General features: G+C 42.5%; 1 protein-coding gene across 2 annotated transcripts in view; it reads left to right on the top strand.

Annotated features, from left to right (window-relative positions):
* TANGO6 (transport and golgi organization 6 homolog) overlaps positions 1–23408 on the top strand; it is a 133892-nt gene that overhangs the window by 85019 nt on the left and 25465 nt on the right. For both annotated transcript variants that reach the window (XM_045819056.1, XM_045819057.1), the window contains exons 16-17: positions 12960–13111; positions 22853–22966. In XM_045819056.1, the coding sequence (XP_045675012.1) occupies positions 12960–13111; positions 22853–22966 (266 nt within the window). The remainder of the gene's footprint in view (positions 1–12959; positions 13112–22852; positions 22967–23408) is intronic.

The raw sequence follows: 23408 nt of genomic DNA, 5'->3' as shown, positions 1-23408 counted from the left end.
CAGTTCTTTTCGCCCCAACTGCTAGCAGCTTTGAGTCTGGTCCCTACATGCTGAACTTCAGCACATTGCCCTGAGGTCCAGGAGAGGCAGTGGGAGACTAGCCTTACTTACCCACCTGAGTCCTTATTTTCTTCAAGCTTTTGTCCTGCTTGTCTGCTGCTTTGGCAGTAAATAAAGTTAAAAGAAAATAAATGATTCTCATCCATCTTCAAACTTAGCCTGGGTTCTGTGGCCTGGCTTAGCTCAAGAAGCCAAGATCATAAAGAGCCAAGTGTGCTGTGTTAAGGGATATGGATTTATGTTGACTTTACATGGAGCCATTGAAAGATTTTAAGGAGGGAGGAATTAATCATAATTACATTTTAGCAAGATGACTTTGGTTGCTTTGTGAAGGAAGGATGACAGTGGGACAAGACTAGGCGCAGGAAGACCTGCTAGGATGTTGCTGAGGCAATCTGGACCTAGACAGGAGGTGATGGTGGATATCAAATGAGGGTTTACATGTGAGAATGATGGGAAAAGATGTCTTCAGATAGGAAAAGAAGCATAAGAACCGAACCAAAGTGGACCGCTTGTGGCACGAGTGGAGAATTGAGACTTGACCTGTCTCCCTGGACCAAGTTGTGTTGGGTGCCTTGGGGAAGTACAGCTAGACAGAGAGGGTAGGGCATGGCACAGAGAGCCTTGGGGGCTGGGCAGAGGAGTTTGGACTTGATGTGATGGGCATTTGAGAATCCACAGATTCTTAAGAGCGGAAGCAGCGTGGTGAGACGTGTGTAGGAGTGATTGGCAGGGCTGTGAAAGGTGGGTGAAGAAGGAGAGCCTGGAGCCCGAGAGGTGGCGAGGAGGCTGGGTTCCATGGCACCCAGAAAGGAGGGCCTTGATTGGAGGGATGTCTGTGAGAATGTTGAGAAGAGAAGTAGATACTCGAGACAATTCAGAGGGAAAAAGGAGTGGCTGTCATCCGTCATCTGTTTTTTTACATTTAAAAATGGAGATCGAGTTATAGTCCACCCAGGAACTGTTATTCTCATAGAATTGTGGAGAGGCTGAAATGAAATAATATATATTAAATCACAAATATTTGAGTGTCGTCATAGATACATATTTACCATTATATTAACTCTTGTAGTAGGGTTGCCAGATACCAAAGGAGAGGTGTGGGATTATCTAGTGTGGCAGCCATTGGGCAGGTAAATAAGAATTTGACGTATAGCTTTAATCTCGGAATACATTTTACCTTTCTCTGTCAGAGAGAGGTATGTACTGCGAAACCCTAAGTTTTGAGCTTGACTCACATTTAATAGCTACAGACAAGTCACATAATCTCTCTGTTCTTTACCTGTAAAATGGGGATCCTTATAATGACTACCTGATTGGGTTGTTATGAAGTTTAAAAGATAATATATGTAAAGTGTTCAGAACCAGCAGCTCTCATGGTAAGGGGTGAGTAAGTAATTGGTTGCTATTATTTTCCTGTTGTTATTTTTGAGTGAGTGCATCGTGTTCCGTTATTCTCCCACGGCCAAGGCGAGCCCGAAGCAGCCCTTCAGATGAGTGCAGGGTGCGGTCACCTGTCCGACTCCAGGGTGCAGGTCATGGTTGGCCACTCTCTGTTAATCACTTCACATGCGGGTCCACATAATCCTTGAAATGGCCCTGCAAGCCGATTCCTGTTATCATTACCACCATTTTATAGGACAGGTGACAGGTTCAGAGAAGTGACTGAATCCCCAGGGTCGCTCTACTGGTCTATGCTGGATCAGGGACTGAAAGCCAGATCTCTTTTCCTCTTCTTTCTTTTTTATTGGATTTATTGGGGTGACACTGATTAATAAAATTATACAGGTTTCAGGTGTACAATTCTATAACACATCATCTCTATATTGTATGTGTGTTCACCACCCCAAGCCAAGTCTCCTCCCATCACCATTTATCCCCCCACCTCCATCTGTCCCCCCCACCCTTAAGCCAGATCTTTCTGATGGCAAAGGTCACGCCCTTAGTCACAACTGTAATAAATAAATGGTTTGCTTTAACCAAACATATCCTTTAGTTGATTGGAGACTGCAAAAAACAATTATAGAACTCTCAGTGGTAGAACGTACATTGGTGACCACAGTGGCAGCAGGAAATTTCTATAACAAAAAAATCATGGAACTTTTACATTGGGAAACGGCAGGGCGTCGACAACTACTATCCAGGTGGCTTCCTGTCTTGATTTTCATTTTTTGTTTTTGTTGTTTTCACATTTTTAAATAATTGGTGTCAGTGAAGAAGAAAAATCTTTTGTGATGTGTGAAAATTACATGAAATGCAAATTTCAGTGTCTATGAATACAGTTTTATTGAAACAGTCACACTTATTTGTTAACATATTGCCCATGACTACTTTTGTACTACAACAGCAAAGTTGGCTAGTTACGACAGAAATCATGTGACCCTCAAAGCCAAAGGGCTTTACTATTTGGTTCCTTACAGAAAAAGTCTGCTGACACCTATTCTAAGGTAACCATGATCCAAATAATTATTTTTTTTTGTTATCAGCACCTCAGTGCTTGCTTTTTAATGTTTTTGGAAGTTACTCATCTTCCTAAATCATCCTTAAGTCCTCTTTTCCCCAAATCAAGCATTGTATCCTACTTTAAGTAGCAGAAATCTTACCTTTTATAAATATTAGATCTTTTTGAGTAGATTGGAGTAGATACTGCATTTCTTTTCTGAAAATCACCAGCTGTAGGAATCATTAACTCGGGAGATACAGGATGACATTGGCAAAGGGTTCTTTCTTTAAAGATAACAACATAATTATACTTGCGTGTTTTGGCATTTTATTTTGTTGTTATTTTTATTTTCATACTTTTGTTTTCATACTTTTGTCTTCTCATTGCATTCCCCTATTCCAATTTAGAGTAAATGAAAGCATTAGTGTGAGTACTTCAGTGTGTGTGTGTGGAAATGACACAGGACTACAAAGCATCTGATTTTCTTTTCTTTTTCAAGTTTTGAAATAGAACTTGCATTTATTTTTACTTATGGACTTGAAAGAAAGTAAACCAACAATTTAACTGGAATATAGTTCCTTAGAAAGAAATTGTAACTCCATTTTCCTTTTGCTGGACCTGGTGTACAATAGTAGAGATTGATTTTGTAGCAGTTGAGGGATATTGTGTCAATGGTTTAAACATGAAATTATATTCTCAGGCCACAAGCCTCTTGATTTGCTTTTCAGTATTATGAGACCAACTAATTCTTGAGCATGCTTTAACGAGTTTGAACATTTATGTGGCAAATTAAATTAATTAAGTCACTGGAATGGTTGTAATACTTTCATCATTACAAAATTATAAAGAGTCTCCTTCATTTAAAATACCTAGTGTTCTTTTTCCTTTTATCTTTTAAAGTAACTTGCCATAAACCTGGAACTTTTCCTTCCTTGTGATCACATTTCTGGGCTTCACTTTGTTCATTCTGCCCTTCAAGAAAATTCCATCGTGTTTCTGAAGTCTGTTCCTGTCTCAAGCACGCTTTTCAGGAGAACCAATCTGTCTTGTCAGTAACACGTTGGGGTAGAGTCAATTATTACAGATTGTCATTGTAGAGTAACTTTGTGTAAACTGGAACATTTATACGTTGATTAAACCAATCTTGGGGTTCAGTGAACTGGAGTGAGTTGAGATGGAATGAGTAACCTAGTTAATGTATAACTACAGAAGTCTTGGCATCTCCTGTTATGAACTATTTGTTTCTGTTTCTTTAGTTCATGGAGTTGGCAAAAATCCATTGGTACAAAGCATTTCCTATACATTCTCACTTTTCTAAAGATTTTTATCTGTAGTTCTTACTTGCACATCACTCTGTTATTTGAAGACATGGAAAGAAAACTTTGCAAGTTAGAGTGTAAAGTAGGGACTCAACTTCTCCTTTCAGCTCCCCTCACTTTACCTCTTTTTCCTTCTCGCCTCCCCTTTCAAATTTCCCTCAGTAGGTCCTCACCCAGACTTGACCATCACTAGAAAGTAATCAAATTTTAGAAATCATCTCACCCTCACATCTTTCTCGTTCCTTCCCAGCTCGTAAAAGGAGGTAGCAGTTATATTAATATTTACTAAGGGATTGACGGCAGCCTCCTATTATGTTGTCCTTCTTGGGATAATTTTGCATTTTTAAAAGATTTGATTAATTTATTTTCAGACAGAGGGGAAGGGAGGGAGAAAGAGATGGAGAGAAACATCAATGTGTGGTAGTCTCTCATGCACCCGTCACTGGCCCACAACCCAGGTATGTGCCCTGACTGGGAATTGAACCAGCAACCCTTTGGTTTGCAAACCAGCGCTCAATCCACTGAGCCACACCAGCCAGGGCTGACTTTGCATTTTTAATTGGAAGCTGTTTAGCCCAAAGAATTCTAATGATTAAATAGACTCTAAGGCAATACAGTTTACTAATAGAAGAAAGATTTGGAGGCAAGAAAGCCTATCTGGCTCTTTAAAACAGTCCCAATCCCTGGGACAAAACTTGTCCCACAGAGATCTTCCCATGGTTACATCCACACCCATCCGTCTGTCTGTATACAATTTATGTTTAAATCATCCCTGCTTATGTGGTCTGTGTGATGAGGTGCAATGAGACCACAACCAGGAAAGGGAGGGCTAAGAACCCCTGAAATCTTTGCTAGCCTACTCATGGCTCAGGGTCACCTCTTAGTTACAGGGCCATAAAAAGGATAACAGTATAAAGGTAAAACCAGAAATGGCAGGTCAACTATTAGCCTTAGGGAGAAAAGTGGGTCCTGACATGTAGGCACCAGTCTCAGGAAATCTATCCAGGGACTATCCAGCATCCTTGCCCAGTGACTACTTCGACCTGCCTCCTGGCAAGCCCCGTCAAGACCAGAGATGGTTTTGGCTCCAGCACTGTGCAATGCCCTAATATGTGCATCTAGTATAGAGGTTCAGCAGCTTTCACAAGGCATTTATCAGTCACCTTCTGTTGTTAGGAAATCAGAAGTGTTCACCCCTTACCACTTTGAAAATGCTTAAGAGGGGAATTTTTTTGTTCTCCTCAGGCTAGAATTAATAGGATTTCAGCCCTTCAATAAGACCATTAAGTAATAGAGGATAGGAGATGGGGATGGCTGGGGGGAATTGTAGGGGGAAAATAGAGATAACTGTACTTGAACAACAATAAAAAAAGAGTGAGAGAGGGGGGATAAAAAGACCATTAAGTAACAATTCTGATGCTTGCCCATGGACTAGAGGAACTTACTCCCGTTAAAGCTTGCGCACTGTTTGAAGGGGTGGCACTGGCTTCTCTTCCACCCATGCCCTTGAAGGTTAAACAGAGAAAGACCATGAACGTCTGAGATGTGGGTGAATCAGTTGGCCCCAGTTAGGTCCTTTGTTTTAGAACAGAAGTTCCTGCGCATCTCTATGGAAAGCCACGGAAGTGTCCCGGTGGCAGTAGAAAGAGCCCTCTGCCTGGGAGACAAAATCCTGGTCTTGAGAACACATCTGTGTTTCAGTAGCTGTGTGACCTGGGATTGGTCTTCTTTAAATTTTATTCTCACTTATAATACAAAGGTAATAATATTTTTTTTTCTATCTACCTTAAATTCTTGTGAGGCTTAAATAAGATAATAGGCACACAAGTGCTTTGCTAACAAAGAGGCTTACAAATGCACACAGCATTGCCTCATGGCACAGCATTCCCTGTCTGGGCTGTACTGTTGCTGCATATTTTATCTTAACTAAAATCTGTGCCCTGTCCCTAAAGGGCTGTGTAGAGAAGGGAAGCCAAAATCAGAAAAGAGATGATTTCCCCAGAGCAACAGGGGAAATTCAGGGCTGAAAAGTAATTGTTAATAGGTCATGATTTACCTATGAGTTTTTTAATGATGAAGTTCATCCAAAATTAATTGCATTTAATTATTTAATTCTCTAAATGGTTTTTGGAGAGGAAGTCCTGCCTGTCAGGATCTGCCATGCCAATCTAGTTTCTTTCTGACCTCAACAGAAGCTATAATCTCTGTTGAGTCTGGTCCACACGCGTGGCAGCGAGTTGCGTTCATGGAACGTCACGTGGAACCAGTGGTCCTTCTACTGTGTTTCTTTCAGTGGCAAAGTAGAGCTGTGGGGCTGATACTCAGGAAGAACGAATAGATGCTAGCGAGGACATGAAAGGGTACGCAGGTAGAGCTCGGTCTGTGTTTCGTCTCCTGTTTCCTCACCGACCGGATCAGCAGGGAGACTTCTGTGAGGGCTCGTGGCTCTCTGCGTCACCCCTAGGAGCCTATTCACTTCAGCTCCCGCCCGCATAAATGGGGCTCCGGGACGGGAGGAGAAGTCGTGCCTCTGGATCCCGTTTTTCAGTAATTGATTTAGTGAAGTCAAGTGTGTATTGTTTCATTTCGTCTTTTTCCACCTTTGCTCTTTTTTCTCCCCAAAATATCTGACACCAAAACTGACAGTGCAGAAAGTAACACCTTGGAAGAGGGAAGCGCACCTGTGAACTGGGGGACTCAACACCGTGGCTGAGGTCTCCATCTCCACGGAGTCCAGTCTATAAGGGGAAATGAAATAGAGCAACAGAAATTTGGATCACACCTAATGAAAGCCTGGAGCACAAAGTTTTTTAAATATTGGCATGAGGTCTTACTATCCTTGGGTTCATGTTGTGCAATATGGCTTGGCGCAGCCATTTCTACAGATGGGACAGTGCACTAAATGGCTATGCCAATGTTTAAGGACCTCGGAGTCTAAATCTTCAATATGTTCTAGATTCTTTTAAGAGACTTTTAAATTACACTGTTTTTAAAAAAACTAAAGCAGTGGGAGTTACTGACTCTAAAGTAGTAAAGACTGAAAATTTTTTTGGCACCGTCTTTTATTACAAATAAGGAAGCAAAGAGCTGGCAGAAGTAATGCCATTCACAAAGTGTAGGAAAAGCTTTGGGTTCTGCTTGACTGGTGGTCAAGGGCAAAACCCCGTTACCATAGTGGGCATATTACCAAAGAATCCGGATGTGGAGGGGAGCAGCCATTGTGAACAGTCTCTGAGATTGGTCCCCAGGCCTTTGTTCTCTGAGCTTTTGGAAGGCAGAGGTGTGTTTTATATCAGATTCTATTTACACACATATCCTTCTTCTCCTCTAGTATGGGAAGATTGTTATGTTTTTTTCCCCCCAGCTTCCTTGTAAAATAGATTCTTCAGCCTTCCTACTCCTCCCACTTTAAAAACTTACTTAAAAAATGGTTTTATTGAGATATAATTCATATACCATACAGTTTACCCATTTACAATGCATTATTCAATTTTTTTTGTATGTGCACAAGTAGGTTTTTTTGTGTGTGACTGGCTTCTTTCACTTAACACAATGTTTTCAGAATTCATCTTTGTTGCAGCATGTATCAGCACCTCATTCTTTTTATTTACAAGCAATATTTTATTGCATGGCTGAACCTCATTTTACCTCTTTTTCCCTGGACATACCACATTTTAAAATCAGCTATACCAGGGGATTAAAACAAAGGGCATACTGCTAGATGAATACGATCAGGCACAGGCAGGGTCACATCACAGAGGGCATGAAGTTGAAGATTTGAGCAATGGGCAACTGAAATGCAAAGTGGCACAGTCACCTTGACAGCCAGTTTGGCAGTTTCATGCAAAACGAAACATACTTTCACAACATGACCCAACAGTCATGTTCCTTAGTATTTACCTAAGTGAGTTGAAAACTTATGTCTGCACATGAAATGTTCATTGCAGCTTTCTTCGTAATTGCCAAAACAAGCAACCCATAGTCCTTCAGTAGGTGAATGTATAAATAAACTGTGGTCCATCCAGACAACAAAACATTTTTCAGCACATGAAAGAAAGGAGCTACCCAACCATGCAGAGACAAGGAGAAACCTTATGTGCATATTACGAAGTGAAAGAAGCCAATCTGAGAAGCCTGCGTGCTATGGGATTTCAACTATAGTTGACTCTTGAATAATACGAGTTTCAATTGCAAGGGTCCACAGACTTTTTTCTATAAATACTGGAATTGAATTTGCCTTATAATCTTGTTTCTTTTAAAAATATTTTATTTATTTATTTTTAGAAGGGGCAGGAGGGAGAGACATTGATGTGAAAGAGAAACATCAGTTACTTCTCACACACGCCCTGACTGGGGACTGAATCTGCAACCTAGGCATGCGCCCTGACTGGGAATCAAACCAGTAACCCTTCAGTTTGCAGGAGGATGCGCAAACCACCAAGCCACACCAGCCAACACCCTTATGATTTTCTTAATAACATTTTCTTTTTTCTAGCTTATAATGGTGAACACACAATACAATGTACAGATGATATGTTGTAGAGTTGTGCACTTGAAACCTATATAATTTTGTTAACCAGTGTCATCCCAGTAAATAAGTTCAATAGAAAAGAAAAAAGCCCTGACTGGTGTAGTTCAGTGGATTGAGGATAGGCCTGCAAACCAGAGGGTCACTGGTTCTATTCCCAGTCAGGATGCATGCCTGGGTTGCAGGCCAGGTCCCCAGTGCAGGGTGCGTGGGAGGGAACCATGCATTGATGTTTCTCTCCCTCTATTTCTCCTCCCCTTCCCCTCTCTCTAAAAATAAATAAATAAAATCTTTTAAAAAAGGGAAAAAAATCAGCAGGTCCCTGACTCCAAAATTATTGTGTTAATTCAGATTTGGTAGCACGCTTTCACTGTGTAAGTCATCTGAGGTTCTTTATAGAGGAAAATGGTATATGCTAAGTGAATCTATCAATCTAGACTTCAGAGTATCATTGAAAAGCTGGATAAAAATCTTCCAAATCCTAATTTGTTAAAAGAATCTCATCACATGCATGATAATTGATGCAAGCAAGTCATAGGTGGGTTAAAATTTTTCAGCTATTTCAGTATGCACTTGCTTTTTCACCTGCCAAAGCAACTCATTTTTATCAAGTTTGTTCAAGCACTTATAGATCCTCCAGACTTGCTTCCTTGAATACGCAGCTGTTTGCCTCTCAGGAAAGTTGGTTATTGCTGACACCCTGACAAGAACATGCAGATGCAGATAGCCAGGTGTCGCCGCTATCGCTGCACAAGGTAGAATTCATTAATGCTGTGTGCTGAGATGAACCCCGCCAACCAGCATCTACTTGAGTAAGCTTCTAAAATGGGCTTGGATTTACTTAACTGCGTTCATTTCCCTGAAGCTATTTAGAAATCCTGAGGAAAAGGTGATAGTCACTCTAACTTCAGTTCCATGGGTAACTGTTAGTCTCCGTCATAGCCTGTGGTGATGACTTTCTGAGAATGGACATGAAGGAATGCAGAAATCAATACGATTTTTTTTGTAAAAGCCATATAATGTGCATATTTTTAAGGAGACAGCTCAGTGGGATGGTATGAAGGTTTGCCCTTGTCAAGGGTCAAGTGTATGTCATCTTTCAGACAAAAAGTGAATTAGAGTCTTAGCATTTTGTGGTTCAAATAAATTTAACTGGATCAGGAATACTATTTATCTGGAATAGGAAAAGAACCAAAAAAACACAACCAAACAAACAAAAAACAAACAAACTAAAACCAGGAGTGGATAGGATAATTGAGATTTGGTTGCTTAATCGGAAACTAAGGAATAGTTGTGGGTGTTCTGGAGCTGTGATTTTAGTTCGCAACGAGCTAGGTTTTAATGTCAGTGGTTGTGAAATGCACTCAGCAGATAGCTCTCTGCACATGAGCTGCTACTAGAAATAGTTACCTTTTTAGCCCTGGCTGGCATAGCTCAGTGGATTGAGCGTGGGCTGGGAACCAAAGTGTCCCAGGTTCGATTCCCAGCTAGGGTACATTCCTGGGTTGCAGGCCATAACCCCCAGCAACCGCACATTGATGTTTCTTTCTCTCTCTCATTCTCTCTCTCTCTCTCTCTCTCTCTTCCTCCCTTCCCTCCCTAAAAATAAATAAATAAAATCTTTTAAAAAATAAAGTACTTTAAAAAAAAAAAGAAAAAAAAAGAAATAGTTACCTTTTTAAAAACAGGTTGGCAAATGGGAAAGTCATATATACTAGTGATATTACAAGAGCTATGCTGTCTCCTAGACTATTGTCCCAAATGGTAATTACAAGAAAAATTATTGGGTTTAGTTTTTCTTCTGTTATATGTTAGTTATAAAATTGACTTTTGAAGCCTTTAAAAAACACATACTGTCTTAAATTCCTTTGTTTCAGAAAATCTGACTTTTCTGGTTTTATACTGATAGACATGGAACCGACGTAGAGAAGTACTCTGCAATTTTCAGGAACACCCCAGTTTTCATATTGTATCAGTTAAATGATTTTAGCTGCAGGTATGGAAATCCCCGACTTAACTGGCTTAAACAATAGGGAATCAATCATCGCACTTTACAAAAAGTCCAACACTAGTTCATTCTTTGGCTCCATGACATCATTCAAGACCCAAATTCTTTTCACCTTTCTGCTCTGCCAGCCTCAGCTTTTTGGCCTGTTCCTCTGGTCCCTCAGCTTTTTGGCCAGTTTCAAGTTGGCAGTAGCACCTCTAAGATGTCATATCTTTAACATAGCCAGAGGGAAAACATTTTCTCAGAGGTTCCGGCAGATTTTCCTTCACATCTCATTGCCCAGCCTGGGTCACATGCCTATGCCTAAGCCACTTAAGGCAGGGAGATAGTCCATCGTGACTCACTTGGACCAGTGAAGACCTTTGCCTGAACAGCATTGGTGACAGTTAGGGCCCAGGGGACAATAGATACTTCAACAAAATTAGAGTGCTATTTGCAAGAAAGAATGGGAGAATGACAATGGGATGTACACAACAATATCTGACATATAGGGATCTCTAAAGCTGAAATTAAAAACCCTTTAGATGGGATCTTTAAGTGCTATGCCTGTGACAAATTGCAGCCCTGGAAGTTTTATTCTGTAACTACACGCATTCATTTTGTCCTGCATAGAAACCCGCTCAGGGCCACCCCCAACCTGGAGACTAGGATTCAGTGCAGTCTTGAGAAACCAGCCACACAGCATGGTAGGAGCTGGGAGGAGGGAGGCTAGCAGACCCCCCGGGAAGTGGAAGCAGAGCTTCTTTCTTGAAGAAGAACAGGTCTGAGCAAAGGTGTGACAAACCTAGGCTGCGTATGTGAGGTCCGAGAGAGGATAGGTCACAGAGAACAGGATGTCGGGGTACTCTGAGCAGTGCAGAGTGGATGCAGCAAGTGTTCCGGATCCTCCAGGTCAATGCCTGGGAAACTAGGTCCCAAGTGGGCCCACAGCCAGCCGCCTGGGTACAGTGTGCGGCTCTTGACATGCCGACCTTCCCACTGGCTCCTTGGGGTGTCAGGTGTGCTGGGGGATGGCGGTCTCGGTGGAGCATGCAGTTAAATGGATGCTCATTTGGAAAGTAGTAGCAAAGCTCAGGCAGGGCAGGAATTACATAAATGCAACATTAAATTGTTTTTTTTTTAATGTAATAGTATCCCCTTTTCTTTTATGGTGGGCCAGTATAGGAAACAGCCATATGATTTCTACACAGAGTATAAAACTTCCATTGTCCTTTCTTCCCTTCACTTTCCCCCAGTTCTCACATGACTTGTTCCTTCACGTCTTCTCTCTGACAACTTTTCCCTGAGCCCTGGCCCCGGCTCTCAATCCCTCCCCAACCCCACCTTCCTTCTTCTTCATCACACCCCTTATTGCTGCTGGAAGGTTCATCTACTGTCTCGTCTTTCTCCCCCCACCGGAAGTAGGCTTCGTGGAGATGGGGACTTTGCCTCCTTGTTCATGCTGTATTGTCTTCAGTACTGAGAACACCCCTTTCTCTATGCATTTGTGTTTTTAATATACTTATTTAAATTTGTAAGTTTGGGTTGTTTTCAGTGAGAGTTTGTGTGTGCATTTTTACATACAGAAATGGAATGACGCTGGTTCTCTAAGTTTCTTTTGCTTAACAGGGTCCTTCCATATTATATTAGTGCATATATTTCTGTTATGTTCCTTTTAATGACTGAGTAGTATTTCATAATATGAGCGGATATTAACCACTTCTGTATTAGTGAATATTTAATTCGTTTCTTCTCATTTTCACTATTACACTTCTGCAGGAAAACATTTATGCGGACACCCTTGTGCATGTATCTGACTGCCTCTCCAGGACTGACTTTCAGAACTGCCACCTAAGAATGGGCACAGAGTCCCCTCTGTTCTGAAAGTAGGCTGTGACTAAGTCACCACTGATTTGTTTTCCACAATATATGTTGGTGTTTGCTGGGCAGGGGATGAGTCTTATGACTGCATGTAGTACATTAGGAACTGGGAGCATTTTAGAGAAATGCTTCTCATCTTTTTCTTTCTTTTAAAAAATTTTTTTATTCTTGTTGTTCAAATACAGTTGTCTCCATTTTCACCCCACCATGGCCCCCCACCCCACTCATCCCTTCCTCCCACCCTTGAACCTACCCCCTTTGGCTTTGTCCATATGTCCTTTGTACATGTTCCTTGATGGACCTTCCCCAGTTTTTCCCCATTAACCCTCTCCCTCCGCCCCTCTGGTTACTGTCTTTTTCTTAAATGGAATATATAAAGTACATAGACCTTAAGGGAAAACAGACAAACTTCCTCTTCCTCCCCACTCAGGTGACTGAGATCAATGAAGTTATGTTCTCTAAGCAACCTCTGCTTGACTCTCTGATGGCATTAACCAGTCCTCCAAAGCTATTCTTTTCAAGGTCAACAGAGACCGCATTGTTACTCAGTCCAATGGTCAATTATGAGTCTTCTTCCTGCCTAACAGTGAATGTTCTTCCAGAGCATGATTTTTTAATGGTTATGCAAGTACTTTAAAGAGTATAAAACACCATAAAAGCACCATGCTAATGTCATTATTCCTTCTTTAGGAAGTTGATCGTTTGCTCTAAAAGATTTTGATTTCTTCCTTTTTTCTGTAGGGGATATGGTCTCCAAGTACCGAGAGCCTTTGATCCACACCTTCCTGAGGGGAGCGAGAGACCCAGATAGCGCTCACAGGGCCAGCAGCTTATCCAACCTCGGAGAACTGTGCCAGAGGCTAGACTTTCTGCTGGGCTCAGTGGTTCATGAGGTACTGTGTGCTGATTCCTTTCTCTAAAGTTTTTTTTTTTTTACTTGGACTTATAAATAGCTTCTGGGGTTGGCAGTCACAAGACTTGTATCCTATTTCCAGGTCAGGTAAGTCATTTAACATCCCTTGGCCTCACTAGTCTGTCATGTATATTGAAAGTTATATTAGAATAGTTTAATTGCAAGAGGATTTTTATAAAGAATCCAAGGTAACTAACAGAATTGAGGAAATCTTGAGGAAGTGCAGATGAAACTTTACTTGGATGTCTGGGCCAAAGTCAGGTCTCATCCCCATTCACAGAAAAATCTCAGGCAAATACCCTGATTGGCTCTCTTTAATCACATGTGCCCTGTGTTCCTAGTCATTGACCAGAAAAGACTAGTTAAGCTACGTGTACTGTTCAGCACTTTACACCCAGTGCCTGGGACACAGTACATGAAGGATAAATGAGCAGCTAAAATAACAGCCGTACAAGATGTCAGCACTAGATGTTCCTCCTGATTTTAGAGTTTTTGGGTTAACGAAATGTACATCTTGTTGCACATTTGTGCACTGCTCTAAGATATCTTCCTCTAGCCTCCTGAGTTTTATCTTTGCCCTCATGTTTATTTAGTCATCAATAGGTTAATATGTATCTTGAGCACCTACTATGTGCTAGGACCTCTGCTATTTAAAGATGATGATAGGAAAAAAAAAAACCTCATTGATATGTGCCCAGGAATCTTTTTCTGACCAATGCACTTGACCTTCTTAAATCTTTTTGAAAGAAGATGGCTTATAAATTATAAATAAGTAAATAAAATATAGCTTATATTACTTTTGTATTTACAAGACACCAGAGGTTTTTTAAAAGGTTTTTATTTATTCACGTTTAGAGAGGGGAAGGGAGGGAAAAAGAGAGAGAGAAACACCGGTGTGTGAGAGATACATTGATTGGTTGCCTCTCACACACCCCCAACTAGGGGACCTGGCCAGCAACCCAGGCATGTGCCCTGATGGGGAATTGAACCAACAACCTTTCGGTCCACAGGCTGGTGCCCAATCCACTGAGCCACACCAGCCAGGATGACACCAGTGTTCTTATATAGAGCATGTAACTTTATAAGACCAAAAGCTTAGAAAACTGTAATACAAATTCCTTCTTTTACAAATTTCAGCATCCTAGGGCTGACCATGTTGAATGTCAAATCTTAAGAAGCACCTCCTGAGAAGGAATTTTCTTCCATGTGCGGTGATTGTGCCTTATCGATAAGGAGAGAAACACACTCACAGATTATACATAGGTTGAATCTATGGCATTTCCCAATTCCTGACCTTTATATGCTTTGTTTTATTGATTATGAAGGCTGTTCTTCTATTAAATTCCAACAAAGGATTTTTAGGAAAGTTCCATACCAGCCATTTCCTCTCCTTTAACTCTCCCCTGAGGGACATACCCCTATGTCCAACTTTTCGTATCTTTTTAAAAATAACTTAGAAACGATGATTATTGCTGACTTAAAACCTTCATTCGCTCTAGCGCACATCAGCCATTAGGCCTCTTTGGTCGTTCTGGATGTCGCTTTGCCCATCTCTTGTTCTTTAGCAACATGAACTTGAAACACCTAAGAGAAGGCCTTTGCAGGACTATTTAGTTATGTCACCTAAAGATTTCATCCTATTATAATTGCTTTGGGTCAGATATTGAAATGGTTCCCATGTTTTTTTTTTTCTGTTTACTTGTTTTCTTCACATGACTCAATCTAAACTGAACCATAAACTATGAACTGAAATAAACTCTTAGACCACGATCTGAATCAAACCCAAATACTACTATTTTTAATAACACTTTATTGAGATAGAATTCATATACCATACAATTCACCCATTTAAAGGGTACAATTATATGGGTTTTTCCCCCCAGAATTGTGTAAGCATCACAATGGTTTTGAAACATAACAGTGAACCGAGTAAGTTTCCCCCGCATCTCCCAGTAGGACAGCTCACGCTTGACAGGATCCCACACGTGTTCTAAAACCAATGAACCCAGACAATGTCTGAACATCAAGGTCCTCTCCGGACCCCAGAACTGAGACCATATTTCTTTTGGAGTCCCTAGATTCTTCTTCCCTTTCTCTCTCTTAAGGAAACTGTAGGATGCTGGTGGCGTATCATTTCTTGTTGAAAGTGTTCGGGAAGTTTCTTGGTTCCATTAATTAGAAAGATGGAGCTAAAGCAGGTTTTGTAACACTGAAGAAGCATCATCACTTCTTCGTGATTAGTTGCAGTCCATTGTGACAGGTGCTGTGGGAGCACATTTTAGGAGCCCCCCTGTCGGGTTTGGGTGCTGACAAAGATGTACTGCAGGAAGAGACCCCTTAGAGCCAAATCTGGAGATCAGGCAGTAGCTGGGTAGCCCGGGAAGGCAGAGGTAAGAATTTCAGCAGAGGGGCAGCTTCCATGAAGGCACTGTGGTGTGCGACAGCCCGGCTGGTTTGAAGACCTCCGGGGAGATCCGAGGGCTGGGACTGAAGGTGCAGGGGTGAGAGGTGAGGTGGCGGCAAAACAGAGGCAGGACGGGTAGCAGGGACCACGTCATGAAGAGCTTGTTAGCTCTACAACCTCCTGGCTCACGGTGAGAATCCGGCATTGCTTATTAAGCCTTCAAAAGTGCAGTGTGAATAGGTAGTAGACTCTTTGCTTACCGTGGACGCTAACACAAAGAGACAGCCCTTTCTTTTATTTCAACTTTAAAATCAGAGGTGAGGAGCTGCTGTTGTGCGGGCACCTGCCTGGAAAACCTCTTGTCCGGTGACCCTGCCCCACTTCTAGAGACCTGGACTCCTTGTAACATCAAGCCCAGGAGTGTTCATGGTCCTTAATAAACTGCAAGCATAACAAGGGCTGAACCCATTTGTATTCACCTTTGCACCCCAAGCGCCTGTCGCAGTGCTTAGCATTTCGTGGGTCCTCAGTGTGTTGTTTGATTAATATTGAAGGAAGAGGAGGGTAAGGCTTATTTGGGAAAAGTAGTTCCTACCTGTTTTAAAAGAGTAATAATAGTAAACACTCAATACTCTTCTGAGTACCTTACATATGTCAGTGAATCCAACCCTCAAAGAGGAAATTGAGGCGCAGAGAAATTAAGTAAGTTGCCAAGGAGGAGTGGCAACTTAAGTCATGTCGACAGGAAGTAGCAAGATGGGATTTGAATGCTGGCAGTCAGGTCCTGAATCCATGCTCTTAACTACTCCTCGGTGTTTTCTCTCAGTAAATGTTTTCAGTTCATTTATAAGGCTGCTTATGAAAGAAGGAAATCTTACCTTTAGGCGACAGCATGAATGGACCTAGAGAATATTATGCTAAGTGAAATAAGCCTGTCAGAGAAAGACAAATACCATGTGATTCCACTTACACATGGAATCTAATGAACACAATAAACAAACAAACAAAATAGAAACAGACTCATAGATACACACAGCAGACTGACAGCTGTCAAAGTGCAGAACTGGGGAGCTGGGTGAGAAAGGCGAAGGGGTGAAGCAAGAAAAAACACCTTACAGACACAGACAGTGGTGTGGTGATCAGTAGGGGGGAAGGGTGTGGGGGGAAATGGTGATGGGAGGAGACTTGACTTGGGGTGGTGAACACACAGTACAGTATACAGATGATGCATTATAGAGCTGTGCACTTGAAATCTGTGTAAGTTTATTAACCAGTGTCACCCCAATAAATTCAATAAGGTTTTTGTAAAAGTAAAAATTTTTAAATTTTCCAGATGTTGATAGATAGGAGTTGGTTAAGCAAAGCAGGGTACATACTCTCCAGAATGTGATGGATTTCAGTGAGAACTGCTTGTGTAGAAATGAAAAGATGTATATGGTATTGTAATAGTAAAGATCAAGGTATAAGACAGTGTGTATAGTAAATTACTGGTGACTTAAAAAAGGGGAAAAAAGATTGTTTTGTGTCCTTGAAAAGGAAGAGACTTATCGTATGAGGAAAGCTACTGACAGGAAGGGTCATGTAGCTTTGTCTTAACAGCACTTGCTTTTGGCAGTGAAACTTCTGAAGGCAATATATTCGCTCTGATTTTGAAAACCAGGTGTTTCCATCCTACATAATTTCTGTCTCTTCTCTTTAGATGTGCTTTCTTATGTAGCATCTCATACTTGCCGTGTCCCGAGTACCACGCCAGCTGCCTGGGGTGGGCTGCAAGTTTGAACATGATTGGACACCTGACAGTCTTAGTCTTTCATTCACGGAGTCCTGTAGCCAGACTGCTCCTGTTCACTCACATGGGAAAGGGGGATATTTGGCATGGCTCCTAAGTAGTTTCTCATTTGTGTCTTCATTCAACAAACACCGATTGAGCACTTACTCTGCGCCAGTTCCGGGACTACAACTAGGCGAGGTGGTGGGGATCCGGCTCCGAGCACAACACAGTTCCGGTTCTCATGGAGCTGACGTTCTAGAGGGGGGAGCTAGGTAACAAACAAGCAAGCAAGTAAACAAATGTGTACTGTGGTTGGTGGAATAAAGGCTAAGGAGATAAATCTAGCAAAGTAAGGGGCAGGAAGGGAGCTTGTTATTGTATGTGAACTTGGATGAACAGGAAAAGTGATGAGTAACATTTGAGCAAAGACCTGAAGGAAGTAAGGCATTGACCAGGCACATACCTGGGCAGAGAGTGTTCTAGGCAGAGGGAGCAGCAAGTACAGAGGCCCTGAGGCAGGTGTGGGCTTGACTCAGCAAGCACAGCAAGCTGGCCTGATGCACAGCCAGGCCAGCGTGGCTTGAGTGAAGAGGGGAAGGGAAGGAACTGGGGAGGAGGTCACAGCCCAAGTGGAGCCATGTGAGAACTTCAGCTTTTGCAGCAAGTGAAATCGGAAGCCAAAGCAGAGGAATGAAGTGATCTAATTTATTTTAAAGATTGTTGTGTCTTCTTTGATGACCATTCTTCCAGTGCCCCATGCAAGCTCTGGAAGTCTTTTGTCGTCTCAGAAATGCTTAGCTGCACTATGTACTGGTAGAGAAGGAACTTTAACTTTGGGAAAACTTGTCTTTGGCTGCAGTCTGAAGAAATTCTCCTTCATTAGCATTTGACAGATGTCAGGTATGTTAGAGGACACAGATAAAGGACCCAGTCTGTTTCCCTGGGGAAATCTCAGTGGAGTGTGAAAGACCGGAATATAGTGACAGTGAACTAGATAGAGGGAGGTCAGAGAAGCAGCACAGGGTGCTGAGGGAACCCAGAGCTGGGCCCCTCAGAAGGGCTAGGGTGGTGAGGAAGTTACATTGATCAAGTATCAGCCAGGCAGAGGAGGAGCGCAATCTGTTTTGATGTAAAACTGAACAAACCATAGGAACTCCTAAACTGATCTGATCTAGGGGTCAAGGTTACAGCCATCAGGTATCTGCAGAGAGCCATCCGTCCGACTGGTCAGGCAGGGTCCAGATTTGTGGACTGTCCGTGCTGTGGCAGTGCTGGCTGGCAGGGAAGGGATGTAAAGGACAGCATCAGCTCTTCCCCATTCTCCATACTGGGAATTCAGGTTTCCCCTCTCTGTTGATGTCAAGATTTAACTTGTTTGGAGAGCATCATCATTTTTCCCAGTTCCTTCTTGCTCTTGTCAAGAGCTATGTTGCTTGAAACCAAATCTTGATAGGCTCTTTCTTCTTCATTGTTTTCTGTGAGAAGTAAATATGATTCATGTCAGCCACAGTGAGAGGCCCGGCCTCGGCGCAGCGAATGAGATGTGCCCCGGGTGACAGCGCGGAGCAGCGCGCTTTCACTGTGGCGCCCACCAAGCTGCGTTTCGAGATCTGATGCAAAGCTGCCATCTGCGATCCCGCTGCGTGGTCTGAGTTTGTTACCCGCTTTCCACAGCCAATGCAGCTTTCTTAGCGACAGGGTGTGTGCAGTGGGAGGGCACGTGGAGCCCTGAGCTGCGGACTCAGTGGATGTCCTGGGAAACCTCCAGGGAGCTCAGGCAGCCGCCAACCACGGTGCTCGTTCCTGGCAGGGTGACCGGGCGGGCCGAGCACACGTGCGGTAGAGACCACACTGCCTTTGCTGTTAAGGTTTCTTAGTTTTCAGTATAAAGGGACGGATGGTCTAGTTTCAGACTAGTTAGCAGACCAACTGAATTTTAACAACAGGAGTGTTAGGAAAAGGGATGAGGATGCAGTTGGAAAATTGAAATCATGCTTTCTTAATACATACCTCTCAACTTTGGTACCTCCCTTCTAGAATTTTCCAAGGTTATTTTTCCTTCCTTCTTTCTTTTTTTTTTTATAATCTTGCCATTTGTACTTTCTTTATTTATATAGTTCTGATCCTGTGTGGTGTGTGCCAGCTGTTTGGGAAGTGATGTTCCTTATTTCTGTTGGCACCCATCAGGTGTCAGATTGCTTCAGCCAACCTTTAGTGTCTCCAAAGCAATCATCTTCCTCTCCGTCTGGCTCTCAGAAGTGGGTATGATTTACATAATTTAGCCAATGAAGAAAAAGCCTTACATAGTATGGTTTATTAAAATAGGTACATTGTCCCTTAGGGCAGGCGACATGAAGATCACACAGAGTGAATGGCTTTCTGTCCTCCGGGAGGACTCAGAAGTGGAATAGAAATATTACACCAGTTCATAAATTAGTAAAGACCTGACATCATCTGTCTATTTGCCAAGGCTTTTAGGGGTGGAAGGCAGTGTTAAGTACATCCTTGGGGTTGGAGGTTAGAGAGACCAGCCGTGGGAGTGACTTGTTCAGACTGGACAGGTGGAAAAGACTGGCCATGCGGCCTCCCTGCTCTAGTGCTGGTCGAGGGGCCTGTCTCACTTGCCTGCAAGAAGAGCAGCATTACAGGTTGGTTTTGGGAGCTTAACCCGAAAAGCAGAAGGCCTTTCTTATTTCTAGGTGATATCTGTAAGATCATATTAAAATTCTAATGCTTTAAAAACATTCTGCATAACTGACCATCATATGTTTCATAGAACTGGGTGTTTGTGGCAGAGGTACTGAGGAAGTTTCATGAACGCTCTCCTGTTCACAGGACTCTCCCAGATTGTCTCGGCTGGCTGATTGCAGATGGGCTTCGTATAGTCTGGTGCATAAATCACTCATAGCTTGTAGCTATCAGGAAACCATTCCAATACCTCTGTGAGGTACTGTGAGTCATTCAAGAACTGGCCTTGCTACAGAAGCCCTTTTCCAGCCAGAATGCCTTTGCCGATCCCAATTATAGAATAAATGTCTAATGTCGTTAGACCTGGCCTTACACTGAGAGGTGAGGCAGGAGCATGGTCTCCTTAGTATAGTGAATAGAACAGAGGTGACAAAGCTCAGTCCTAGCAGGGTTCTAGACCAGGAAGCTTTGGTCTGCCAAACCTGGAAAGATGGGCCCAAAACTAAAACCTAGGGGGAAGCAGGCAAAGAGGCTTGGGAGCGCCTGCATATTGCATGGCCCTGTGCTGGCTTTCACACTCTAGTTATCAGACTGAATAAGTAACCTTGCCCTGACTGGTGTGGCTCAGTGGATTGAGCACTGGCCTGCAAACCAAAGGGTTACTGGTTTGATTCCCAGTCAGGGTACATGCCTGGGCCAGGTCCCCAGTGGGGGGCCTAGGAGAGGCAACCACACATTGATGTTTCTCTCCCTCTCTTTCTCCCTCCCTTCCCCTCTCAAAAAATAAATAAATAAGATCTTAAAAAAAATAAAATGTATAAAAAAAGAATAAGCTGAACTTTCATGTGTCAAGAAATACTCAGACCTAGCTCTAACTTGTTTCTCTGATTTCAGCTCTTACCTTGTAAATACTAAGCCTGCAAGAGGAGGTAGCTATTATATTGTTGCCTGTTTGGAGGTCGCCCAAGGAATTCCTCCTAGGACTGAGTTGGCTTCCACTGTTAACGCCAGAGGCATGGAAGCCACTGATGGCTTTCGGTCAGGGTGTCCCAGGTCAAGGGTGGAGCAGTTTGCAGGGTCTCATTGAAAAACAGCCCCCAAAGAGTTGAACTTTCCTGGGGTTTCCCTTCACTTGCCAGCTGCAAGTTTATCTAATAGCTGTACAATGTGATTCAATGCCAGTGCACCACAGATGCAATTATATTTAAGAACAAGCTACTTCTCATCTCTCTGCCATCGCTGATTAATTAGACACTTTGAACTATGCCCAACTGCTTGAAAGCTGTGAAAAATACAACCCACATAGTTAAAATTTCTGCACAAGCCTATGTCTTCATTTGTGCCTGTATTTTTAAAAACCTTTTTAAAAACCATTCTTTAAGCATAGTATGTATTTATACATGTTTCCAAGTACACAATCTGTTTATTTTCTTATAGTGGTTAAAAATTCCTCCACAGTTGGCCAAGAAACAGAATCACACAGTAAATCCAATAACAAAGTGTGTGAGGGATCAATTGAATAATTTACTTGCCTTCCAGTTTGTGCTGCCATTGGTCATAGTCTTAAAATTTTTGCTTTTTCTTTTTAAATCTTTCACAAGTGCCTCAGAAAGGTTTGTTGCTATTGTTTTTAGTGTGATCTCTTGATTGAAGTTTTGGAATATTCTTATGCCTGAGTTGCTGGTACAGGGTATAGAAACTCTCATTTTATTACATATAATTATTAGCTACATATCTGGTACCTTGCTTTGCAGGTAATTTCTAGTCTTTTCTGTTCTAGAGCCATCTGTCAAAGTAAATGAGCACGGGAAGACCTATTTCACAAAAGAAGAAGCCCAGGCAGGGAGTCTCTGGAATTAGTTCCTGGTGACTCACCTGGAGTATTAGCTGGATTTGTAGGATTGGGAAGTCTGGACATGCTAAAGGAGATCAGTTTGAATATTTGCGTATTTCTCTGTCCCTGGGCAGAAACTTTCATTGGTGACACATCCATCTTTATGCCAGGCCTGAACATGAACTCTGAAGCCTGCTTAGCTGACTCTGTGGTCCTCACTCCCCAGATGCGGCTGTGTTTTGGGGCCATCTTTTCTTCCTCTGATTCAGTGTCTCCAGAGCAGGGCAAGTAACTGTTTTTCCCACCTTTTTTTTAATCCTCACCCAAGGATTTACAAAAAACTTTTTTTATTGATTTTAGAGAGAGAGGAAATGGGAAAGGAGGGGAGAAACATGAATCGGTTGTTTCTCACATGCGCCCCAACCGGGGACCAAACTCACAACCTTGGCACGTGCCCTGACTGGGAATCAAACCTGCAACCTTTCGGTGTACGGGATGAACACAACCAACTGAGCCACCCGGCCAGGACCATGTCTTCCCACTTTTGAGGAAATATTTGCGTTTGACCATACTTTTATTGTACAGTCATATGCCGCATAAATGACATTCCAGTCAATGACAGACCCCATATGAGATGGCGGCACACTATATGGCCAGGTGTATAGCAGGCTATACTCTCTAGGTTTGTGGAAGTTCACTCTGATGTTTGCACAGCCACACAATTGCCTAACAATTTTCAGGAGGTAGCTCCATCGTTAAACTGCACATGACTGTATATATGTATCCCTTCCCACTCCCTAACTTCCCTCCTGAATTACAAACCAGGTTTCATTTTTCTCCCTGAGAAAGACTAAATCAAGATCTCTACCAGTAGGTCTCTTCCTCTTTATTGAGAATGGAAACTCTCCACCACTCTCTGAGCCAGATTGTTCCTGATGGATGTGTAGAAAGTGGGACATAGTTGAGAGGCTTTATATAATTGTGCAGTCCTGAGTTTTATTGACTTCTTCCCTCACTATCCTAGGTAACAGCTTGCCTGATTGCCGTGGCTAAAACAGACCATGAAGTTCAAGTGCGCAGAGCTGCCATCCATGTGATTGTGCTGTTGCTTCGGGGACTCAGCCAGAAAGCTACAGAGGTGAGCCAGTTTCTTCCCATTTGCAATTTCCTTACCTCTGGTTCTTGTGTGTTTATCAGTCTTCCTTTCACCAGGGCAGGCTTCAACCCTTTCACCTGGGTTGACTCATGTGGATGAATCCATAAGCAGGGATTTTGTAACAGGAAATTGTACATAGTAGGCAAATTACACACTAACCGCTACAGAAAAACCGGAGCATAAATTTATAGATTGAGTCCTGGCGTTCTCCTCGGTGGGATGGGTTCCAAGGTGACCTGGCTGGAATGTACTGAGACTGCCTCTGTAACCTGAACTTTAGTGACTTGTCTTCCTGGCTCATAGTAGTTCATTCTGAATTACTAAGGGGCCTCGTTCAGAATGTTCCCTTTCTAGCTAAGAGTTCAATCCATGAGATTTTAGTTGCTGCATAAATTAAACTTTTTTCCTCCTCCGGGTGGGTTGG

Source organism: Phyllostomus hastatus, unplaced genomic scaffold (genome assembly GCF_019186645.2).
Source record: "Phyllostomus hastatus isolate PE091 unplaced genomic scaffold, TTU_PhHast_1.1 phas_scaffold_345, whole genome shotgun sequence".
Classification (NCBI taxonomy): Eukaryota; Metazoa; Chordata; class Mammalia; order Chiroptera; family Phyllostomidae; genus Phyllostomus; species Phyllostomus hastatus.
The sequence above is the reverse complement of the archived record's forward strand: the minus strand, read 5'-3'. Positions and strand labels throughout refer to the sequence as shown.